Here is a 22,188-nt window from a genome sequence, read left to right as displayed (position 1 = left end):
CTCGACAATGATTTAATACCTTCACCACTGGAAACTGCACTCGACCTGCATAAGATTCTGACGCATTCCACTGGTTGTCAAGTTTGTCAGAAATGGAAACGCAGGTGAACATTTGGTGTTCCTACTTTTGACATTTATAATGCACTTTTTAGTTATATATATTCTTCAAAGGCAATGTCTTACATTATTTCCACCGTAAGATTGTATTGGAGTGTTACAAGTTGAGACTTCGAACTGGCATCTTCTTCATTCCTCATTGCCGACCTAAGTGGAACCTCCCTTCCCCATGCCAATACGAATAACTCAAGCCTTCCTTTACAGCAGCTGGATCCCAAGCAACAATGTCAGTGGTAAGTCTTCGTTTACTGAGCATTACTCAAAGAATTCCTCATTGATGTAGAGAATCACTGCACAGTGTGCATCTTCTTCGTTCGATCCCTCGCACCCCAAGTGTTTGTTTAATTGCCGATGAAGCACGGAACACAAGGCCGAAGAGCGTCTCCATGGGAACGACTCTCCGGCAGCGTGTCTATGTCATCTTCCTTCCTCAGCGTTGAATTGCCTCGGGAGAGTAATTGAACTTGCATGTAGTTTCAAAACCTTGTTTTCCTGCATGGATTGGTTAGCCCTCGTGACTTGCCAAACTCTTTGTATGTAAAGGAGTTTGGATCTGATGCTAACATCGTAATCTGTTGTTGGGGTTTTCTCGAAATTAGGGTTCATCATCTCTGGGCCTCTTAAAACAGTCCGAAGATTTTGGGCTACAAATAAATGACTCTACCTCTACAACAAAAGAAGAAATAGGTCACCATGGAGAACTTGGCAAACATGCATTCAAATGTAGCGGAAGCAATCTGTACCTCACCCATCCGGCATCTTGCAGGGGTAGGAAACTTCCTTTTTCTTTTGCTTCTGTCTAATTTTTCCCTGTTTCTGATTGCAGAATGGGAGATAGAATTGATATCCCAAGTTTAATTTTCTTGAGGAAATTATTGATATCCCAAAAGATGGAACAGAACGTTCAATCTAAATCAAGCTAGAGACTAACACTGTATTTTATGATGCACTTTGATTTGGGTGGATATGTAGATGCATAGAGTTCCTGATGTTTACAGCTTCAAGGATTGTGGTGAGGTTCACAATTCCAAACCATATTAGTCTTGTTCCTGATGCTGATATTTCAAGATTTTTTCAGCCATGATCGGTCTCTTTAACAAGCAGCAGAAAAAGAAGGATGCACCACTTTGTCAACGATTCTCTCTCTTGATATGACAGTGTAGATGCAGACTCCGGATTAGGACATCGAGGTAGTGCTCGAGAGGAAGAGGGTAAAGGTAAATGCTACACCAGAACTAGATCCTGCAGTGGTTAGGTGTTTGAGGAAATGTGCCAGAGAAGTGGAGTTGGGAGATATCAATTTGACAGCAAACATGAACTTTACCAAACATTTGAGCAGAAGAAAATTCATGAATAGAGGGAAACATTAACATTCTCCCTTAAATTCTATGCTTCCATAGTGGTTTTGACAGGCCCTTTCTGGCTATTGTTGCAGTTACACAAGTCCAAGAGACTGAACCATTCTTAGAGACAAGGAGCAGAAATAAATAGAGAGCAGGCCAGAGCCTAAAACCCTGTCGAGCCTCATGCCTCTCCTGGGCAAAATGACCAGGGCCCACAGGAGGCCACCAATCAGAAACCCCATCGTCTGATACAGGGTGAGGTCCTTCGGAATGACCACAAGTGAGGGGTATGCACTCCATGAGGAGAACACAAAGGAGAGACCCAGCCCCACCAATGTGTTGAAGATGGGCCCACCATAGCAGCCAGACATTGCAACTTGGGTCCCACCCTGCCTGTCATGCAGTGCCACTGCCGAGCTGGCAATCAGATCCCCCACTGAGTTGCCCCAGGCCAGGACTGTGAGCCCCAGAATCGAGGAGCTGATCTCCATGACAGTCCCAAGTGAGACCAGAAGAGAGACCAACTCCTGCGCAATGATGTAGGTCCAGGTTACACTCATCAGGAAGCCACCAGCAAGCCATGGGAAGAGAAACCTTGTCGGCGGTCTGTCCTTCTCGGTCTTCACCAAGCAAACAATGCCCAGCACGAGCCCCACGAGTCCACCAGAAATGTATATCGACAAGCTTTCCTCTGAACCAGCATCCTTCCTCTTACAAGTCACCAGAACTGCCAAGAGCAATGGTGCCAGTGTCACCGAAGCAACTGCAGATGGCTTGGACCATTTCTCCTTGCTGACATCTGGGATGGTCAACATCCTAGGCAGAGAAAGAGGCAGCTCTAAACACCGTACAATTCTCTTGCAGTGGTAACAAGCTGATGGATTGCTCCTGGTACCATCTGATTCACTTGTTGAGGCAGTTTCCTTCTCTGTTGAATCTGGCCGATGGTCTTCCAAACTCTCCAGAAGAGGAGCTTCCAGGTCAGCATTCTGTCTTGTTTTGCATGAGAGATCCTGTTCCTGTTCCTGTTCCTCCTTCCTGCAGAAATGTCCTACAGCTACCAGCAACACATAGACAAGATACAGTGAAGTAAAAGCTATGGCACCCCATAGATTGATCTTTCCTATGACTAGTATCACAAGGAGGACCGAGAGGACAAAGAGGAAGAATAGAAGGTCTCTCACAAAGCTGGACTTGTCGATGGGATACTCGTGGGAGCTGACACAGGTGCTTATGATTCCGACAACCACACAAGACACAAAGAAGGAACCACCTAAGACGCTGTTGAGGCCTACGACACCTGAACCAGCGCCCATGAAGGAGACAATGCTAGAGAATGCGTCGGGAGCGCCGTTTCCTAAAGAAAGAAGGGTCGCTCCGGCAATGGTGGGAGGGAGCTTCAAGAGTGTGGACAGGCCCTCTAAGTTTGTGCAGAAATAGTTTGCAGATGTATCCGCAAGAAGATAAAAGAGAACCAGAAGCCATAGAATCAGAAGAGCGTAACCCAAGAATGGATACTTGCCATAAACACAGTAGAAGATGTGGAGATAGTTTATGTAGCCTTGAGAGAATCGGGCTTCAGAATTCAAGAGCACCGACTTGGCTTTGCAGATGTCATGACAACCTTTACTGGAATCTCTGAGATGAAGTTTTGTGGATCTTTGAAGAATTGCATGGGATGTATCAAGGTGGATAGAAACATAGAAGAGCCCCACAGCCAAAAACGATATGTTGAGGAAGATCAGGATTACCTTTTTAGTTGAAAGAACAGGGAAAGAGATTGCCATTCAAGGATGTATGTCCAAGAGCGGTTGAAGGTGTTCACAGAATGGATGCTGAAGAGAGCATATACTACCATGTCTTGGAGCACAAGAAGTCCATGTTTCGAGACCTCAGGTTGCTAGTCATCCAGTACATGCTCAGATCACTGAGAAAGGTGTCTTGAAGAAGAAGAAGAAGAAGAACACCAAAGAAAGATCTTGAAAAAGGGAGAGGATCCTTCAACCTTACACCATTAAAGTTAGGATGGAGAGGGGGGTAATTTGGATGCCTTCGTATCTAATTTCTTTCATGTGTCTCCATCTAAAGTGAGAATCTTGTCACCAAAAGATGTGGTGGTTGATACCTTCACATCAACTGCTCGAAAGCATGAGCCCTCATACCAAAGTTACGGAGAACAGGATGCTGCAAAAAAGGCTTGACCTTTGAAACAAAGCAAAATGGTCAAGGAAGACTGCCTGATCGAAAGCCATATGCATGCATCTCCATATGAAGTTATTTCTTTGATATGGTTTGGAACTATATCATGTCTGCTCTTAGATCCTGTACATACTTATAGGCCATTAGTTCTTCTTTAAAAAGGCCAAGGAGTAAGGATAATGACCCAGAACTTGTTTGTCATGCTTGCCAAACTCAACAGGACAGCTTGCAAATGAATGAGACAATGATATATATCTTATAATCATTCTTGATTAATGAAATGTTTTAACATGGCGAGCTAAAAAGTTTTCACATTACTTGTACTGCATGCGCTTCCTTTAACAGAAGAACAGAAAAAAAATATCTTTTTTGCATAATCCAAACAAGAACAAGCTAAATGACAGATGTTTTGTGCCAAATTCCTGTTTCAGTGGACTCATATTTTGCTTTGAGGATTTACAAAGAACACTTTGTAGGCGATTCAGTGAATCTGACAATTCCAGTAACTTTATGTTTAATGAGGTTCGTGAGGTGAGTACACAATGCCTTGAAATGATGCATCAAAGCATGTAAACAACTTGATGACCATGTCAGAGATTAAAAGGAGTTGAAACCCTCACAGAGAAAAAGCTAGTTGAATGGCATCACCACCGGAAGAATGATGCTGAGATGAAGCATACCCGGTTGGACATGAATCATGCGGCATGCTGAGTTCAACATCCCTAGCCCTCACGCAACTTGGTGATTGGCTCAGTTCCTTGAGGAGGGAATAAACCAAAGAGGAATCACCTCATGGAGCCGATGCTGATGTATCCTCCAAACAGCTGTTCTTTCTCTCGGCGATGTTTCTTACTGCCTGTGGCACACATGCTTGTGATGGAAGCAACAAGTGTACAACTTACAAGAATCATTTCAGAATAATTTTTTGATATAGACAACACTTGACATATTCCACATTTCTCTCATTGTGCCAACTCGTAAAACGTTGCATATTTCTATTTTTTCCAATTAAAAAGAAACTATTTCTTCTCTATTAGTCAATCCAGTGGAGTGTATTATTGACTATTTAAAACTCTAATATACTAACAAAATATTATATATATATATATATATATTTAATATTGAGTGAACAAAATACATCGGTTAGAATGATTTACCTATTATTCATCAATTTAATTTATATTGTTATTCTTTTTAAACTTATTGTATCATAAATTATTAGAAATGTTTAATATTTTATACTATTTAATTTTTTAAAAAAATTCAAAGTAAATGTTAACAAAATATGTGAAGGATCTTATTGTATTCAGATCGGGTCGGATTGTAACTTACTTGACCCGACCCGAACCGGACCGAGTCCATCACCGTTGAAAGAGAGGGGGAGGCGCCCTCACGTGGTTGTCACGTGAAGACCGCTCGAGCGTAGGGTTTCTTCGAATACGAGATCTCTGGTTCCTTCCTTCCTTGCTCCTTTGTTCTTCTCCTTGGCGGTCTCGGTTTCAATAGGGGAGGGGAAGCTGTCGTTCGGATTGCCGGAGTACGGCCTCCAGGCGATGCTGAAGGAAGGGCACAAGCACCTCCCGGGGCTCGACGAGGCCGTCCTCAGGAACATCGACGCCTGAAAGTAGCTTTCCTACATCACCCGCACCTCCCTCGGTCCCAACGGTGGGTTTCCCGCATCGATATCGTTGCGTTCACAGTTCCCTTCTTTTCCTTAGTGGGGGTCTGAGGTTGCATTGCCTTTCTGTTGTAGTTATCTTGATAGTCTAAACGCTTATTCACTTACCATTAGAATTCAGTCTATCAAGATTGCCCTTTTCTTGGAGTTCACCTTTTGTTGTTCTGTCACATTTTGCTCTCTGAATGTAATGTAATAGCCCCTTGTCTCCTTTTTGTGCCTTGGAGCTGATAGTTGTATGATACTCATTGCATCATTTAAATTCAAATATCGCAAAGAATGTTAGGCATGCATGGATGTCTCATTCTCTTAGAAGAGGCCATCCATAGGTGAAATTTTGTATTGGAATAATTTTATCTATGGAACGAATCAGTAGTTACTACGAACAATTTTAGAAGACTAGCTGTGGTTTTATTTCTCTTTGGATTCCCGGTTTACTCTATTTGGTTAGTTTGACATAGATTGGAGAGGTGATGCTGTGATTCACACTTTTTTAGTTGTTTTTGATTTTTTATAGACTTATCATGGGGCCACACTCATCAGTGGCCTTTGAGATAGAAATTTTGTTTGGTTTGGATTCTTTTCTTGGGCTTATTGTCATTTATTTAATTAACATTCTTTTTTATTTTGTGAACTTGTTAAGTAAGAACAAAACAAGTGATGCTGCCACAATAGCGGATGAGCTTGAGGTCCAGCATCCTGTTGCAAAGATTTTGGTGCTAGCAGGAAAGGCCCAGCGGGAGGAGATTGGTGATCGGGCCACACCCTAGTGAAATAATAAGTGGTTATACGAAAGCAATTAATAAGGTTCTTTCTTTCGTTATCCTATATTACTTCATTGTTGACCTTTAAAATCCAAGATACGCCCAAAAAACACCCAAACTAACAAAAGAAGAAAGAAAACACAGGACAGAAAACTAGCTCTTCCTAGGAGTGGGTATAGACTGAGGGGTAGACAGTGTACTCATTATTAACAAGTTGGACTAACTTACCAAACTTGATACTTGGATGGTTCAACCGAGTATCATAATCTCTAACTTACCATAGTAGATAAGAGTAGCTTGGACTTCAAACTCTTGCTGAAAATGCCAGGCTTAATGCATTGGAGATAATATCTTGCTTGTTCGCCAAGCATGCTGCTGGAAATGCTATAGCAAAAGAAGGGGTCTCCAAGGATGTCTTGACCATGAATATCTAATACATCTATGCAACCAAGTTAGGCCCTCTCGGCATCTCTTTCCTTCAATTATTTTATTCGTTGAACTGGAAGCTGCAATACTTTTGCTGTTTGCATCTGCTAAACCAGTATTATAATCGGAAGAAAGTGTATGCTGTTACTGAAAGTTCCTCTTTCATTCTTTTTCTTTATCCCTTTCTTTCTGTTTTTTTTTGTAACTTGTAGGATGATCTGGCTTGGAACATGATATTGATTGTTATTCTTCGAACCGATATATGGATCTCTGAATTTCTGTTTAAGAGTTTCTAACGAGTCAAATGTGATCAATGTCTTTAGAGAGTGGTGCTTTCTTTGACCCTTTTTTTGTGTATAAGGTGGTTAAGGTGCTCAAACTTGTGGCTTGGATTAGTTATTGACCACACGAATCCCCGATTCCTTTGTGACAGATATAGTCTTTGAATATGCTGCTGATGTTGCCTGCACTCTTCTCTGGGTTAATCAACTGAGTCACATTTCAATCTCATGGTTCCTTCTGAATTCACTCGTTGCGCATCAGTAATTTTAGCTATGCTGCTGAAATTTCTGCCTTCGATGTAGTTGCCTTACTTTTGGCTCCATTTTGGTTGCATTGACACCTATACTATGTTTGCAGATCATAAAGGCCAAGTCAGCAGGTGGGCCAAAAAGAGATCAACCGACTAGCATGGATGAGGTTTAACTTCTTCTTGGATTTTTTAAGAGCATTGTTACTGACAATGCTGCAGCTAAAAGAGTCGTATCTGTTTTTAGCCATGCAACGGATATCTGAGCAAGTTCAGCTACAGAAGCCAGTGGCTTTGTGGCACTAGTAATTGCTTTCGAGGGAAGATTTGCAGTTCTCTGAATCTGGTGCACTGGTTTTGAACATCAGAACATTTCATTGTTCTCAATCAGAAGGTTTCATGCACGAGTTTCCTGAATTGTTCATACGATGTAATCGTGCCAGCTTAGGGTTGCGACACCGTATTGTGCTGGCTGTCATCAGTATCAAAGTATCATTCTTAGCAATGTTGTATTAGTAAAATAAAATTAGGGTTTTTTGTTTGCAACTATGTAGGATAAATCATAGTGTTCTTTGTATTGTAGGTTTGACAGTTTTGAAAATTTTGAAGTAATATGAATTTGTACTTAAAATGTGATCTATTTTTATAAGCAGGAAATGATGTATTCTTATTGATTAATTTGATGATATGAGATACTGAAACGCCAGTAATCCATCAATAATGTTAGAAGGGACTTGAAATGTGTTTAATGGCTATTTAAATGTATTTTATCTGAGATGTCAACTAATGTAGTTGATAAATAGGATTGGAGAATCTTAAAAAAAAATGAATCGGCGTGGGTTTATCACCCCTAAATATTGTTGGGGTTGATGTGTTCGCTGTTTTTGTCCTTGGCCCCACAAATCGTCTAGTCCCCAACGGGCTGCAACACCCCTGCAACGTCTTAGGGGTGACTCAGTAAAGTCAAGTTGCGTGGTGTGGTTGTCACGGCCCGTAATATCTGTCACAGGCGAGGTATTCAATAATTTTTATGTTCGGTCCCCACAGATTGTGGGTCCCGCTGCATTTTATGCGTAATAGACCTGCGCCCGGGCAATTTCTCAGGGTCGATTCGGTTAGGCACGCAGCATTACATCAGAAAGGTCCACGTGCATTCCAGAATCTTCGCCGAGGAAACTCAAAATGACTAATCTGCGGGGCTTATGTGCAAAATGTAGCCCTAAATATTATCCCGCGGAGAGAATGCACATCCGCTTCGTCCCATTTGCTACCCACCCCTCCCCAAAACCTCCCTCTCCCTCTCTCTCTCCTTCAGAGGTATTTATCGCCGGATCAGTTCCTCTCCCTATAAAAGGCCCATTTGTTTGGAATTTTTCCGCCTACGTCACCACTTACCCACCATTTCCCGCCCAAATCCGTCCGTCTCCGACCTCCAATCGCCCGAGCTGAGAGGATTTGCGGCGTCGCCGGCGGATTTTATGTCGAATTGGGTCAGATCGTGAGATCATTATGTCTCCTTCGTTCCTGCTACGGTTTGATCATATTTTCTGCTTCCAGTCCCCGGAGTGACCCGGCAAATTGATAGATCGTGCTGATCCTTTTATATTTGTCGGCTGCGTATTTGGCCTGTTGTTGATTTGGAGGAGCAAATATTTGGTGATTTCTGCGTGTCGGTGGAATAATCGGTCCTTTATAGATCGAGTAAGGTCATTTGAGGAGATTGGAAATATAAAGGTGCGATTTTGAAGAGCGTTGATTGGGTTGAGGAGAAGCGAAGCTATATATATTCTAGAACGTTGGTGTTGATTGATTATTTAGGAGGAAGATTTGGAAAGTGGAGCATGGCTGATCAGGGCCTGGAAGGGAGCCAACCGGTCGATCTCTCCAAGCACCCTTCTGGCATTGTTCCCACGCTTCAGTAGGTCTCTCGTCTCTGCGTTTTCCCTAAAGAATGCAGTATATTTTTTGGACTAAAGTTGCACATTAGATTTTGTATAACAGTATAGGGATGCTTAAAGAATCCAGATATCCCTTTGTGTCTGATCGTGGGGAAACCATCTTCCTCTAGACTTTTCTCCCTATACTTTAATAATATGTTGACTTGCGATTGAATGCTAATGGACCTATGATTTGTTTTTCAGTTTTCTGTTGAAAGATTCTGTGATCCAGGTGCTTATGCTTGAATATAGTACTTCCATGGTTGATGATAATCAGTTGCTTGGGCTTTGTGTTTGGGTGATGATCAGTTGCTTGAGCTTCACCTTTTTTCATGTTGCAAGTGAATTCAGAATAACGTGAAGAACCAGATGAAACGGGTTGCACACATACAAAGAAAAGAATTACTGAATTTGCTCTCTAATCAATGTTCACTGGTTGTGATCTTCAATATTGTCTTTAGGCACTACATTCTTTCTTTTACCTGTTTAGACCTACTTTTGTGCCACCATATGAGCGTACAAGTTGTTGGTTGTTCGACCTATTTATTAGTTTGGATCTTCTATTTATAGTAATATTATACTTTGGTAGTTTAGATTATTTTATGTGCATCAAAAGGAAGCATGAACAAAGTTTCTTAGGAATTCTCACCTTGATTTTCCACTACAATCTTTCATTTCTTCTTGCACAAGACAGTACTTGTTGATAAAAACTGCTTTGATAGTCAAAACGAACTTATCTACATATCCACAGGTAGGATACATATGTTGATTAGAGAATACTGACCTCCTGTGCTTATCACTAAAGTCTGAACTGTTGTATGCTGCTGTTAGCTGATATTGCAATAAATAGCCAGATAAATTGTCATTAATTTCTTTGACTTCTGTTCAACTCTCCAGGAATATTGTTTCAACTGTTAATTTGGACTGCAAGTTGGATCTTAAAGCAATTGCTCTACAAGCTCGTAATGCTGAGTACAACCCCAAGGTATGAAACAACATTAGGCAACATTGAACACTTACATAATATGTGTTCTGCATTAATATGGTTAGTCATTCATAATGATATTTTTTTTAGTTTCTCGTTGCACATGATTCTAAAGTATGTTCGAACCTAGCTAAGGCCCAAACCAGTTTGGGAGTGTTTGAGATCACAAAAGACCAACTTGAAAGGAAGCAAGTCTTGTACAGAAAGCTCCATATGTAATTACTGAGATGATTATGAAGTTTCAATGACATGCTGAATAGAATCTGAATTTTGAAGTACATACATATGTCACATATTATTCACTTGGTGATTGTGTGACTTGTGCGTTAACTTGGTCACAGTGATATCCTTTTTGTGTCTATAATTTGAAATGAACATTGTTCTAGAAGAAAGCTCATCTTATTTCTTTTTTACCTTGTTCATGTATAAGTAAATTCCAAACCCAAAAAGCTAGGTTCCTTAATGGCATGAGCATAATCTGCAACAATTTTTTATAGAGTAGACCATTTTTCATTTTTATTAGGATTTAGGTTTTCTTGCAATCTCCTTTTGCATTAACAAGAGGTTTATGTGAGGTTGACAGCTGATAGTCTCATGCTGCACTAAAACACTTTGCATTATACAAGTGCAGTAAATCAATGCTTCATTAATTTTTGCATACTTGTTCTTTTGTGCAGCGTTTTGCCGCGGTTATTATGAGAATAAGAGAGCCAAAAACTACTGCATTAATATTTGCATCAGGAAAAATGGTAATTATTTTTATTGTTCTTTTTTGTAGATTTTGGGATATTTCATGTGTAGTGGATGTGCAACAACTACTTTTATTAACCTGTTAATACATCAAAATAGATTTAATCTACTGTTACATTTTTTTTTGCCCATTTTTATTGTAGATTTAATTTTTGACATTTGCTTTAAATGAAAGGAAGCATGTGTCTTATATTTTTGGCAAACTCATAGGTACCTTTATTTCATAGATCCTAAAGTTGCAAATACCCCTCTAAAATTTACAAACTTTGGTGAACATCCTTTGAAATATATCATAGACACCCTTTAACATTAACATAATTTAATGAATATCCTTCCATTTAGAAATTGTGGATGGGTATATGTGAAAGAATTGGATATATATGAAAGATTGTTAACTTTAAAGACACATTCCTAATATTTGCAGCTTTAGTAGGGTACACACCAAATTCTCCATGTCGTAGAAAGTACATATGAAATTGTCCTTTTTATTTGTACATCTTATATACTTCTTTGTTTTATTTGTTTCATTACTCTATAAAAATATGATTATGCAAGAAATTAAATATACTGAATACATGATGGCGAGCCTCTTTACAATGATAAAGCTCCTCAAGTTCAAGTCATGGAAACAATATATTAAATACAAAGGCAAGGTTGGCTACATTGATATGTACCAATCTCTGTAACGTCAGGAGCTTCATGGGGTCACCATTTTTATGAGGAAACATGTGGAACACTCTGAAAATTATGTAATGTAATAGGCTGCATGAAATGGTAATAGTCAAATTAAGGTTGCATGAAATGGTATGATGTTGCACCCATTACATTATCCAATAGCCAAATTAACATCACAGCTATTATACTGCCATTGTTGCTTTCCAAAGTTCTATGACAGTTCCACTGTTATAGTTTTTGTGCTGACTTTCTAGATCCACATGGCAGGTCTGTACTGGAGCGAAGAGTGAGCACCAATCCAAACTTGCAGCAAGGAAGGTCTGATTACTTATACTGTGACTCTATTTACTCTTCAATGCTTCAAAGCATAATTTCCAGTACTAGCAGAGTATTAAGATCGTGTTGTTCGAGTCTATGTATCTGCAACTGCACTTGGGAGTTGTTTCCTTACTCGTGTCCTTGGCCTTTCAGTACGCCCGAATAATTCAAAAGCTTGGCTTTCCTGCTAAATTTAAGGTAATTGCTCTTAAGTTGTTGCTTCCTCTCTTGCTACTAACTTTTGTGGCTTATATATTTTATCTTAGTATAACATTCTACTGTGGTGTCTAGGATTTCAAGATTCAGAATATTGTCGGTTCATGTGATGTCAAATTTCCAATAAGACTTGAGGGCCTTGCATATTCTCACGGTGCCTTTTGCAGTGTACGTAATTGATCTGTGGATGAGCTTTACGGCTGGTTTTTGCTGATTTGCTGCTTTTTGCACTATTTTGATCTATCATTGATTCATTTTTCTTCGTTTCCCCTACTTCAGATCATCTACTTCTCTCATTTCTGATAATGATAAGCATAATAAATATTAAGCTTAATCATCTTTTTTTATGAAGCTACACCGCAACTTTGTAGAGCCAATCTGTTTTCTTAAACCACTCATCCTTTCTTTTCTACTAGGGTGATTTACTGGCACTGGCAAAACACATGACCTTTAGAATCCCTTCACTGCGTCTTCCCCTCTTTATCGGTTTTGTAAACCTAACTTTTTTCTAGATGCAATATGTTCAACATTGTGGAATGCTGATTGCTTCTCACAGTATGAACCAGAGCTCTTCCCTGGTCTGATCTACCGGATGAAGCAGCCAAAGATTGTGCTCCTCATATTCGTCTCAGGAAAAATTGTTATTACTGGAGCTAAGGTAAATCTCTGCACTGACATTCTTCACAACCTCATTATATAATTCGGCATATCTGATTCATCTACCTGGAGTTCTTTATCAGGTGAGAGATGAGACATATACAGCATTTGAGAACATATATCCAGTTCTAACGGAGTTCAGGAAAAGCCAGCAATGATAATATCAACAAGCCTGACAGTTCTCTTTCACCTATGCTTTTAAATATCTGCATGCAGTAAGTACTGGACCGGTATTGTATTGGTCAGTTTAATTTTTGAAATATTTTTTCCAGCTGATATTGAGTGATTCAGTTTGGTTTTCAGTTGTTGGCTTCACGCTTTATTTACTATCTAGTCAGCTTATATTGATGTAAAATGTGTGTTTGTTGAGCAGATTTCCATCGGACTGGTGCTAATATCCTGGAGTCAGATCTGTGCAAATGGAAGACATCCTTGGGGCCACTCGAGCGAGGGAGCTAAGTTAATAACTGTACTGTGAGTTGTTCTTCGAGACTGTACATCCTGTCGAAGAGTTGTATGAGAAAACTGCTTGTTTTAAGATTTCAAGATATGAATAAGAACATGTCATTAACAGTTTCCCATTTTGCATTATTCTTTCTTGCCTCCTTGGAATGATCTTAAAACATAAGACAAGCTTAACATATCATTCTTATTTCATCGAACTTAAATACTCTGTGGATCATTATCGAGCATTCAGCTCGTCTGCAGCGATCTCAGATATTGCCACCATTGATACGAATGATCTGCCCATTCACCCACTCTCCGTCATCGCTGGCCAAGAAGCCCACCAGCGGCGCCACGTCCTCCGGCTGTCCCAGCCGGCCCAGCGGTATCTCCGCCGTGCACGCTGACACGGCCTCCTCCGATTGCCCGGCGTAGAACATGGGCGTCGCCGTCGCACCCGGGGCCACCCCGTTAGCCGTGATGCGCGTACCCTTCAGCTCCTTCGCTAGCACCCTCGTCATCACCTCGACTGCAGCCTTCGTCGCTGCGTACGTCCCGAATCCCGGCCTGAGCCCCCCCACCCCCGACGACGAGAAGGTGATGATCCGCCCGCCGCCGCCCCGGACCAGGCGGTTCGCCGCCTCCCGGCAGCAGAGAAACGTGCCTTTGGCGTTCACGCCGAACATCTGGTCGAAGATTTCCTCGGTGGTGTCGACTATCGATGGGTATCGGGCGTCGTTGACGGCGGCAGCGGTTACGAGTATGTGCAGGTCGGCGCCGAAGGTAGCTTCTGCTGCGTCGAACAGGGACTTGACTTGGGCGGAGCTGGAAACATCGGCGGAGACCGCTATGGCCCGGGGGCCGCCGGAGTGGCCATCGCCAGCCCCGTAAGTCGTGTTGATCGCCTCCGCCAACTTCTCCGCCGGGCTCGGGTCGCCGACGTAGCCGATGACGACGCTTGCGCCAAGGGAGGCGAGGTGGGCCGAGACCGCCGAGCCGATGCCACCTGCGCCGCCTGTCACGATCGCCACGCGGCCTTTCAACGGCTGCAGGCGGTGTTCCATCGCTGCGGTGCCGGCAGCCGCCATATCTCCCCACTCACAGCCTGTGCCTTTGTTTCTCTTCGCAGGAGAGCTCTAAGGCTACTGGCTGCAGCAGCGTCGGATAAGGGGAATCGACCATCGAGAATTCTGGTCTACTTGTCGCCGGTCAACCACAGCAGTCTGCCGACAGCTACTGCATCCATGGCGTCAACAAGAACGGCGGACTCTTGCATCGCCTCGGAGGTATAAATATCTTATGCTTACAAACTAGTGGCAAAACTAATTGAGCATTGGGTTCAGATCATTATCATAGAACTGGGAGTCGAATTCATCGATCTTGTACTCCTCTATTTTCTTTTCTATGCCAGCATAATGCAACGGATGTACGCAAACTTCTCGAAGCACAACACATGAGCTATAAGGTTTTTTTCTTATTTAAAGAGTTATCAATATATGATCAAATTCACAAATAACGAGAATTAATTTTTGCTGCAAAATTAAAGATCTAGCTTAAATTCATCAAGATATGGATCGTATCTTGCTTGGATCATTGATCTAAATGAATCTTGATCCACATAGATAGATATAGCTCAAACTCTAAATGAGATGTAGATTTATGAGATCCTGTTTAAGATTGACCCAAAATAGGTGTAAATGGAAGAAATCTAGGGTAAGACTGGAAGATAAAGCGTAAACCCTAAACTAATTATATGAAATTTAAACATTATCTTCTCTAATTTCTTATACATATTTTCCCATGATTCTTTGTTCTTGCTTGCCTCGATGGGGTTTGATCATGAGGCGTTCCGATTACCTGTTCTCATTCAAACTCGACGTCTACATTACTCGCTGGTTTTCATGTCCATCACCATCAACTGACACACACCATTTTTAGTTGATCAAACCACGTGGATCATTAACAGGGGATTGCAGCAATCAATCTCAAACATTGCCACCGTTGGCACGAATGATCTGCCCATTCACCCATTCTCCGTCGTCGCCAGCCAAGTAGCCCACCAGCGGTGCCACGTCCTCCGGCTGCCCCAGCCGGCCCAGCGGTATCTCCGCCACGCACGCCTTCACGTGCTCCTCCGACTTCCCCGCGTAGAACATGGGCGTCGCCGTCGGCCCCGGGGCCACCCCGTTAGCCGTGATGCGCGTCCCCCTCAGCTCCTTCGCCAGCACCCTCGTCATCACCTCGATCGCCCCCTTGGTCGCCGCGTACGCCCCGTAGCCCGGCCGCAGCGACCCCACTCCCGACGACGTGAAGGTGATGATCCGCCCGCCCCCGTCCCGGACCAGGCGATTCGCCGCCTCCCGGCAGCACAGGAACGTGCCCTTGGCGTTCACGCCGAACATCCAGTCGAAGCTTTCCTCGCTGGTGTCGGCTATCGGCGGGAACTCGGCGTCGATGACGGCGGCCGTGGTGACGAGGATGTGGAGGCTGAGGCCGAAGGTAGCTTCAGCTGTGTTGGAATTAAACTTATTCAGTAGGCATGAAAAGGTCCATTGTATCAAGTGAAGAAAAAATGGATTAAAAATCTATAAAAAGATAAGTCAAATTAGTTATTGATTCTTGAAAGAATTTCTTGAAAGAGAATGATATCTTGAATATAATTAATATAATGTATTTTTGGAGACTATATAAATCTCGTTGGGTCATGAGAAAAATAGAGTTTCTGAATTGTAAAAGTGTTTTTCTTGAGAGAAATATAGAAGATTGAAAGCTTGTCAGCTATGACTTCTTTCTCAAGTGTCATCCAACTCCAGATCCCCTGATTGACAAAAGAAAATTATGACATATGGTGCATCCAAATGAAGGTTCTTCTAGGCTCCCAAGATGTATGAGAGTTTGTAGAAGATGGATTTGCTGAACCAAGTCCAGCAGAAGGAGCAATGAATGCAGAAGGAAGAAAACAACTCAAAGAAAGAATGAAGAAGGAGAAAAAGGCTTTGTTCACAATCTACCAAGGTCTTGATGATACAATGTTTGAGATCATCGCTCCAGCAAATACTTCAAAGGAGGCTTGGGAAATGCTTCAAAAAGCATTCGGTGGTGTTGATAAGGTAAAGAAACTTCGTCTACAAGTTTTACGAGCCGAGTTTGAAAAACTACAACAAGGTACTTCTGAAACTATTTCTGATTACTTCTCAAAAATCATTTCTACTGTTCATCAAATGAGACGAAATGGTGAACAAGTAAATGATCAGAGAGTAATAGAAAAAATATTAAGATCTCTAGATCCGAAATTTGATTTTATTACTGTTGCGATTGAAGAATCTAAAGATTTGGAAAAAATATCTTTAGAAGAACTTATGAGTTCCCTTCAAGTTCATAAACAAAGGATTACAAAAAGAGGAGAAGAGAAAATTATGGAGCAAGCACTACAAGCTAAGTTTGCTCTTGAAAATAAAAGAGAATCAAATTCTCAAAGAGGAAGAAGACGAGGACAAAGAGGAAGAGGAGACAGAAATCAGACCAATCAAGAATCTCCAAACAGTGAAGATGTTGGAGAAAATTATAGCCAAAGAGGCTGAGGTTATGGTTGAGGACGTGGCCGAGGCCGTGGACATGGCAGAAACTCTAAAATGTCTGAAATACAATGCTATGTTTGTAAAAGGTATGAACATTACTCTTATGAATGTTATTATAATCCTAACAATCAAGGTGATATGGCAAATTTTGTTGAGGAAGAAAAGAAGGAAAATCAAGTTTTGCTAATGAGTTATGAAAATTTGAAAAATAATCAGTCTATGACATGGTATCTAGATACAAGAGCCTCAAATCACATATGTGGCATCAAAGAGCTATTTTCAGAAATGGATACAAGTTATTCCGGGAATATTACATTTGGTGATTTGTCTCAGAGACCAGTAAGAGGCAAAGGTAAATTTCTCCTTGAACTTAATAATGGCAAGGAATTATGCATTTCAGATGTTTATTATGTTCCTGATATGAAAAATAATATTCTAAGCTTGGGACAATTACTTGAAAAAGGTTATGATATTGAGATGAAAGATATGACTCTCTCAATTCGTGACAAGAATAAAACATTGATATCACAAGTGAAAATGGTAAGGAATAGAATGTTTCCTCTACATTTGAGTATTTTTGATCAATCAAATTGTTTTAAAGTTGATATTGAGGATATTTCTACACTTTGGCATCTTAGATATGCTCATTTAAATTTTGAGGCTTTGAAACTTTTAGAAAAGTATAATATGGTGACAGGAATGCCAAAAATTGATCGCCCAGCAAAACTATGTGAAGTATGTGTCATGGGTAAACAAGAAAGAAAGCCTTTCAAAGTGAGAAGAACAAAAAGAGCATGGCATTAACTCGATCTGGTGCACTCGGATGTTTGTGGCCCTATCAATCCAGTAACACTTGGAGGAAGCAGGTATTTTCTTACATTTACTGCTGATCATAGTAGCAAAACTTGGGTTTACATATTAAAAGAAAAGAAAGAAGTTTTAAGCAAATTCAAAGAATTTAAGGATTTGGTTGAAAGATAAAGTTGTTGTAAGATTAAATGTTTAAGAACAGATAAAGGTGGTGAATATATATCAAATGAATTTGAAAGTTTTTGTAGAAATAATGGAATTCTACATCAATTCACCATGCCATACACACCTCAACAAAATGGTGTCTCAGAAAGAAAAAATAGGACTATCCTTAATATGGTCCGATGTATGTTAAAGGAAAGAAAAATTCCGAAAGAATTTTGGGGTGATGCTGTTGCTTGTGCAGTTTATTTGCTTAATAGGTTTCCGACAAAGCGAATTAGTAATGTTACACCAGAAGAAGCATAGAGCTTACAAAAACCAAGAGTTGATCATTTGAGGATTTTTGGAAGTGTTGCATTTGCTAAGATACCAGAAGAGAAGAGAACAAAATTGGAGGATAAAAGTCAAAAATACATTTTGCTAGGTTATCTGGAGAATTCCAGTGGTTACAAACTCTACAATCCTATCACAAATAAAGTTGTGATGTCAAGAGATGTTGAGTTTGATGAACAACAGATTTGGAACTGGAAAAGTGATGAGCAGCATAAGAAAGCTATAGCTTCAGAAGAAGATGATACAATACAAGCAAGCACCGAAGTGGCTTTGCCAGTATCATCACCTAGATCAGCTAGGTCACATGATTCAAGAAGTCCAATTATAAGAAGGACAAGACTTATTCATGACCTATATGATGTGACTCGAAGGATTGATACTAACAATGATGAACTTTCTTTATTTTATCTTTTTGTAGGATATGATCCATTAACCTTCGAAGAAGCTTATAGAGATGAAAAATGGCGACAATCTATGAATGAAGAGATTCATGCCATTAACAAAAATAATACATGGGAGCTTACTACATTTCCAGAAGACCACCAAGCTATCGATGTTAGGTGGATCTTCAAAACAAAAAGAAATGCAAAAGGAGAGGTGGAGAAATACAAGGCCAGATTGGTTGTAAAGGGATATAAACAACAATATGGAATTGATTATGAAGAAGTATTTGCGCTAGTTGCTCGATTGGAGACAGTAAGATTACTTATCTCTCTAGCAGCTCAAATGAAATGGAAGATTTTACAAATGGATGTCAAATCAGCATTTCTTAATGGAGTTCTTGAAGAAGATGTATATATTCAACAACCCCTTGGTTTTATTATTCAAAAACAAGAAGACAAAGTATACAAGTTAAAGAGAGCTCTTCATGGGCTTAAACAAGCCCCACGAGCATGGAATTCTCGAATAGATGCTTATTTTATTCAAAATGGTTTTTCTAAATGTCCACATGAACATGCTCTCTATACGAAATCGAACTCTAATGGATATATATTGTTTGTATGCCTGTACGTAGATGATTTAATATTTACAGGCAATAGTAGCTCCATGATTAAAGATTTTAAGCACTCTATGAAAAAGGAATTTGAGATGACCGACTTGGGCTTAATGACTTATTTCCTTGGTATCGAAGTTATCCAAGATAATGGAGGAATTTTTATCTCACAAGAAAATTATGCAAAGGAGATTTTAAAGAAGTTTTCCATGGAAGATTATCATCCTACAAATACACTTGTTGAATATGGCACCAAGTTGACCAAGGAAGGTGAAGGTACATATATTAATCCAACTTATTATAAAAGTCTAGTTGGATGTTTAAGGTATTTGACATGCACTCGACCTGATATACTATTTGGAGTTGGTTTAATAAGTAGATTTATGGAAGTTCCAAAGACATCTCATTTAAATGTTGCTAAAAGAATTTTGCGATATATCAAAGGAATAATTGAGTATGGAATGTTCTATTCATCATCTAAAAAGTTGGAGCTCATTGGATATAGTGATAGTGATTGGGCCGGAAGCTACAATGATCGGAAGAGTACAACTGGATTTGTATTTTATTTTGGTGAAGCTACATTCACTTGGTATTCAAAAAAGCAACGAATCGTTGCTCTATCAAGTTGTGAAGCAGAATATATAGCAGCTTCTTCTAGTGTTTGTCATGCAATATGGCTAAGAAGATTACTCCAAGAACTTCATATGCCACAGGAGAAGTCAACCAAGATTTATGTTGATAACAAATCAGCTATTGCTTTAGCCAAGAATCCAGTCTATCATAAAAGATCGAAGCATATCGATACAAGATTTCATTTCATTAGAGATCATATCAAAAATAAAGAAGTGGAGATACATCATGTCAAGACAAGTGAACAAGTGGCTGATATACTCACAAAACCTCTTAAATTTGAAATATTTCAACAACTTTGAAGAAAACTTGGCATGCTGGATGGAACAAGTTTAAGAGGAGAGAATGTTGGAATTAAACTTGTTCAAAAGGCATAAAAATGTTCATTGCATCAAGTGGGAGAATCATTACATCAAGAAGAAAAAATAGATTAAAAATCTATAAAAGGATAAGTCAAATTGATTATTGGTTCTTGAAAGGGTTTCTTGAAAAAGAATGATTCATCTTTAATATAATTAATATAATGTATTTTTGGGGACTATATAAACCTCATAGGTCATGAGAAAAATAGAGTTTCTGAAATTGTAAAAGTGTTTTTCTTGAGAGAAATATAGAAGATTGAAAGCTTGTCCTACTCTCCTCTGTTTGATATCTCTATCCCCTCTTCCTATCAACATCAACATTCCTTGAGAGGAAAACTTGTTCTGCTCTTCAATATCTCTATCCCCCGTCCCGGACCAGGCGATTCGCCGCCTCCCGGCAGCACAGGAACGTGCCCTTGGCGTTCACGCCGAACATCCAGTCGAAGCTTTCCTCGCTGGTGTCGGCTATCGGCGGGTACTCGGCGTCGATGACGGCGGCCGTGGTGAGGAGGATGTGGAGGTTGAGGCCGAAGGTAGCTTCAGCTGCGTCGAACAGGGACTTGACTTGGGCGGAGCTGGACACGTCGGCGGAGACCGCGATGGCCCGCGGCGCCCCGTAGGTCGTGTTGATCGTCTCCGCCATCTTCTCCGCCGGGCTCGGGTCACCGACGTAGCCGATGACGACGCTTGCGCCGAGGGAGGCAAGGTGGGCGCAGACAGCCGAGCCGATTCCACCTGCGCCGCCTGTCACGATGGCCACGCGGCCTTTCAGCGGCTGCATGCGGTTCTCTGCCGCAGCGGTGCATGCAGCTGCCATCTCAGCTCCCCCTTACAGAGCTCCCGCCTTGGTCTGTGTTGATGAGCTCTAAAGCTGCTGGCTGCAGCAGCATCTAAGGCGAGTCTACCATGACGAGTTCCGGTGGAGCACGCTGCCGACAACTGCTGCATCCATCTCGTGAACAAGGACGGTGGCGCCGGCATCACCCTCGAGCTCGCGGATCTGTAGCCACGGCATCTGATGCTAAATCGCGCCATGCGCACAGCATGCAGAATACAGGCTGTGTGTATGTCTGTAGCAGAGCGAGTGCCAGGAAGCCCGGACGGGAAGAACAGACAGGTCATATCAAACATTGTTTCTTTCTTTTTCAGTCGTTTAGTTTGGTCCACTGATGAATCATATCATACTGCAAGACGACAGGGATAGCAAATGCCACTGGAGATAAAAAGAAAAGAAGATGAACTGAACGTGAGTCAACTTTTTCTCTGCCGCTGGTCGTTGTGGTTTCCACGGTGTTCCGCTGCATCATCTAATGGGAGACGGATTCCGCAGGTTCTCATTTCAAGTAGATGTAAATGAAATTGTTTTGGCACTCTTGAAAAGGGCACATATTAAATTAGAATAATATTTAAAGAAAATATTTTTCTATTTTTTAAAAATATTTTATTATTTGATGATTGTAAAAGTGATAATATATAACATATTTCTCTACATAGCAATTCAGAAAAATGAGGCTGGTCAAATTAATTTCACCATATTGAATTGACATACAAATTTGACCATATCAAATTTAGTTTTAATCCTACTGTTATCTGTGTTAACTTAGTTTTTTTTTTCACTTTCATTCCATCTCTCAAATGCTTTGATATTGTTACTGAAACTATTTTTAGTCTCCTGACATAATTTCTCATGAAGCAGAAGAGAAATGTGATCTGCTACTAAGAAAGTTTAATCTGATCAACTCACCCTAAGCCGCTCTGTGGAGTTTAAATTAGAGCAAGAAGAAGGTCTGTTCCAAGCTCACCGTCAACGAACCTCTCTAGTCTGGCTAAGTTGTGAGTAAGGCTTGGTCCAATTGACGATGTTCAGGATCGTCCCTGCGATGAGGCCTTCGTCAGGTCGGGTTGAGCTCGGGGTTGGCTCCGCACGTAATTCTTTGATTGGCACGCTGTCTGCTTCGTCGTTGCCAGACTCCTACATACAGGCCTAGATCGGGAGGGAAGGGGTTTCCTGACCTTGGCCTCTCCAAAGGTTAAGTCAGTATTGAGTGGAGTTTTTGTAGAAGAATAGTTCCCCCCCTTGGTTGATGTTGGTCAGGGGGCTTTTATGCTTGCGACCGAGGGTTGGTCGTACGTGATCTGATGATGGCGGTTGACTTCTCAAGCGGTTGGCCTGTACCTTTGGGCGACCACCGATCGATCTACAAGGAATGACGCCACGTTTTCTGGAGCGGCCTTCAACCGTACAACACTGTCTCGTGCGGCTTCTGACATCGCGAGAAGG

The 22,188-nt window shown here is 41.1% G+C and overlaps 4 protein-coding genes and 2 long non-coding RNA genes across 7 annotated transcripts; 3 read left to right on the top strand and 3 right to left on the bottom strand.

The window, feature by feature from the left end:
- Positions 1-110: 110 nt before the first annotated feature.
- LOC135615357 (uncharacterized) lies at positions 111-1,066 on the top strand. Its single transcript, XR_010487989.1, has 3 exons — positions 111-350; positions 416-621; positions 717-1,066. It is a non-coding gene; the product is annotated as an uncharacterized LOC135615357 (long non-coding RNA).
- A 405-nt stretch (positions 1,067-1,471) lies between these two features.
- Positions 1,472-3,418, bottom strand: LOC135615356 (cation/calcium exchanger 1-like). The gene has a single exon (XM_065113709.1). The coding sequence runs from the start codon at positions 3,245-3,247 to the stop codon at positions 1,553-1,555; it is 1,695 nt and encodes a 564-aa protein (XP_064969781.1). The 5' UTR covers positions 3,248-3,418; the 3' UTR covers positions 1,472-1,552.
- Positions 3,419-5,074: 1,656 nt separating this feature from the next.
- On the top strand, positions 5,075-7,696 carry LOC135613606 (uncharacterized). The gene is made up of 2 exons (XR_010487344.1): positions 5,075-5,324; positions 7,167-7,696. It is a non-coding gene; the product is annotated as an uncharacterized LOC135613606 (long non-coding RNA).
- Positions 7,697-8,324: 628 nt separating this feature from the next.
- LOC103988861 (TATA-box-binding protein) lies at positions 8,325-13,175 on the top strand. Of its 2 annotated transcripts, XM_065113703.1 has the most exons (9): positions 8,325-8,974; positions 9,891-9,978; positions 10,656-10,727; positions 11,671-11,721; positions 11,875-11,919; positions 12,013-12,105; positions 12,494-12,595; positions 12,678-12,809; positions 12,968-13,175. In XM_065113703.1, the coding sequence occupies exons 1-8, from the start codon at positions 8,898-8,900 to the stop codon at positions 12,750-12,752; spliced, it is 603 nt and encodes a 200-aa protein (XP_064969775.1). In that variant the 5' UTR covers positions 8,325-8,897; the 3' UTR covers positions 12,753-12,809; positions 12,968-13,175. The 2 variants fall into 2 exon arrangements, with proteins under 2 accessions (XP_064969775.1, XP_064969776.1); XM_065113704.1 differs by lacking the exon at positions 12,013-12,105.
- A 44-nt stretch (positions 13,176-13,219) lies between these two features.
- LOC135615353 (NADPH-dependent aldehyde reductase-like protein, chloroplastic) lies at positions 13,220-14,405 on the bottom strand. The gene has a single exon (XM_065113702.1). The coding sequence runs from the start codon at positions 14,124-14,126 to the stop codon at positions 13,308-13,310; it is 819 nt and encodes a 272-aa protein (XP_064969774.1). The 5' UTR covers positions 14,127-14,405; the 3' UTR covers positions 13,220-13,307.
- Positions 14,406-14,937: 532 nt separating this feature from the next.
- Positions 14,938-21,285, bottom strand: LOC135613605 (NADPH-dependent aldehyde reductase-like protein, chloroplastic). The gene is made up of 2 exons (XM_065110634.1): positions 20,299-21,285; positions 14,938-15,395 (listed from the first exon to the last, which is right to left on the bottom strand). Exons 1-2 carry the CDS (start codon positions 20,722-20,724, stop codon positions 15,024-15,026), a joined length of 798 nt encoding a protein of 265 aa, XP_064966706.1. The 5' UTR covers positions 20,725-21,285; the 3' UTR covers positions 14,938-15,023.
- Between the last annotated feature and the right edge of the window lie 903 nt (positions 21,286-22,188).

Source organism: Musa acuminata, chromosome BXJ2-6 (assembly GCF_036884655.1).
Source record: "Musa acuminata AAA Group cultivar baxijiao chromosome BXJ2-6, Cavendish_Baxijiao_AAA, whole genome shotgun sequence".
NCBI classification, from domain to species: Eukaryota; Viridiplantae; Streptophyta; class Magnoliopsida; order Zingiberales; family Musaceae; genus Musa; species Musa acuminata.
Note: the sequence above shows the minus strand (reverse complement) of the source record. Positions and strands in the feature narration are given on the sequence as shown.

Bases quoted from the DNA above. Each gene is read 5' to 3' on its own strand.
- LOC135615353 (XM_065113702.1), bottom strand. From the start codon at position 14,126: ATGGCGGCTGCCGGCACCGCAGCGATGGAACACCGCCTGCAGCCGTTG.
- LOC135613605 (XM_065110634.1), bottom strand. From the start codon at position 20,724: ATGGCAGCTGCATGCACCGCTGCGGCAGAGAACCGCATGCAGCCGCTG. The intron at 15,396-20,298 runs GCGGCGAATCGC...TGCTGCCGGGAG, and splicing joins CGTTCCTGTGCTGCCGGGAG to GCGGCGAATCGCCTGGTCCG.
- LOC103988861 (XM_065113703.1), top strand. From the start codon at position 8,898: ATGGCTGATCAGGGCCTGGAAGGGAGCCAACCGGTCGATCTCTCCAAG. The intron at 8,975-9,890 runs GTAGGTCTCTCG...TCAACTCTCCAG, and splicing joins GGCATTGTTCCCACGCTTCA to GAATATTGTTTCAACTGTTA. The intron at 12,106-12,493 runs GTACGTAATTGA...TGCTTCTCACAG, and splicing joins CTCACGGTGCCTTTTGCAGT to TATGAACCAGAGCTCTTCCC.
- LOC135615356 (XM_065113709.1), bottom strand. From the start codon at position 3,247: ATGGCAATCTCTTTCCCTGTTCTTTCAACTAAAAAGGTAATCCTGATC.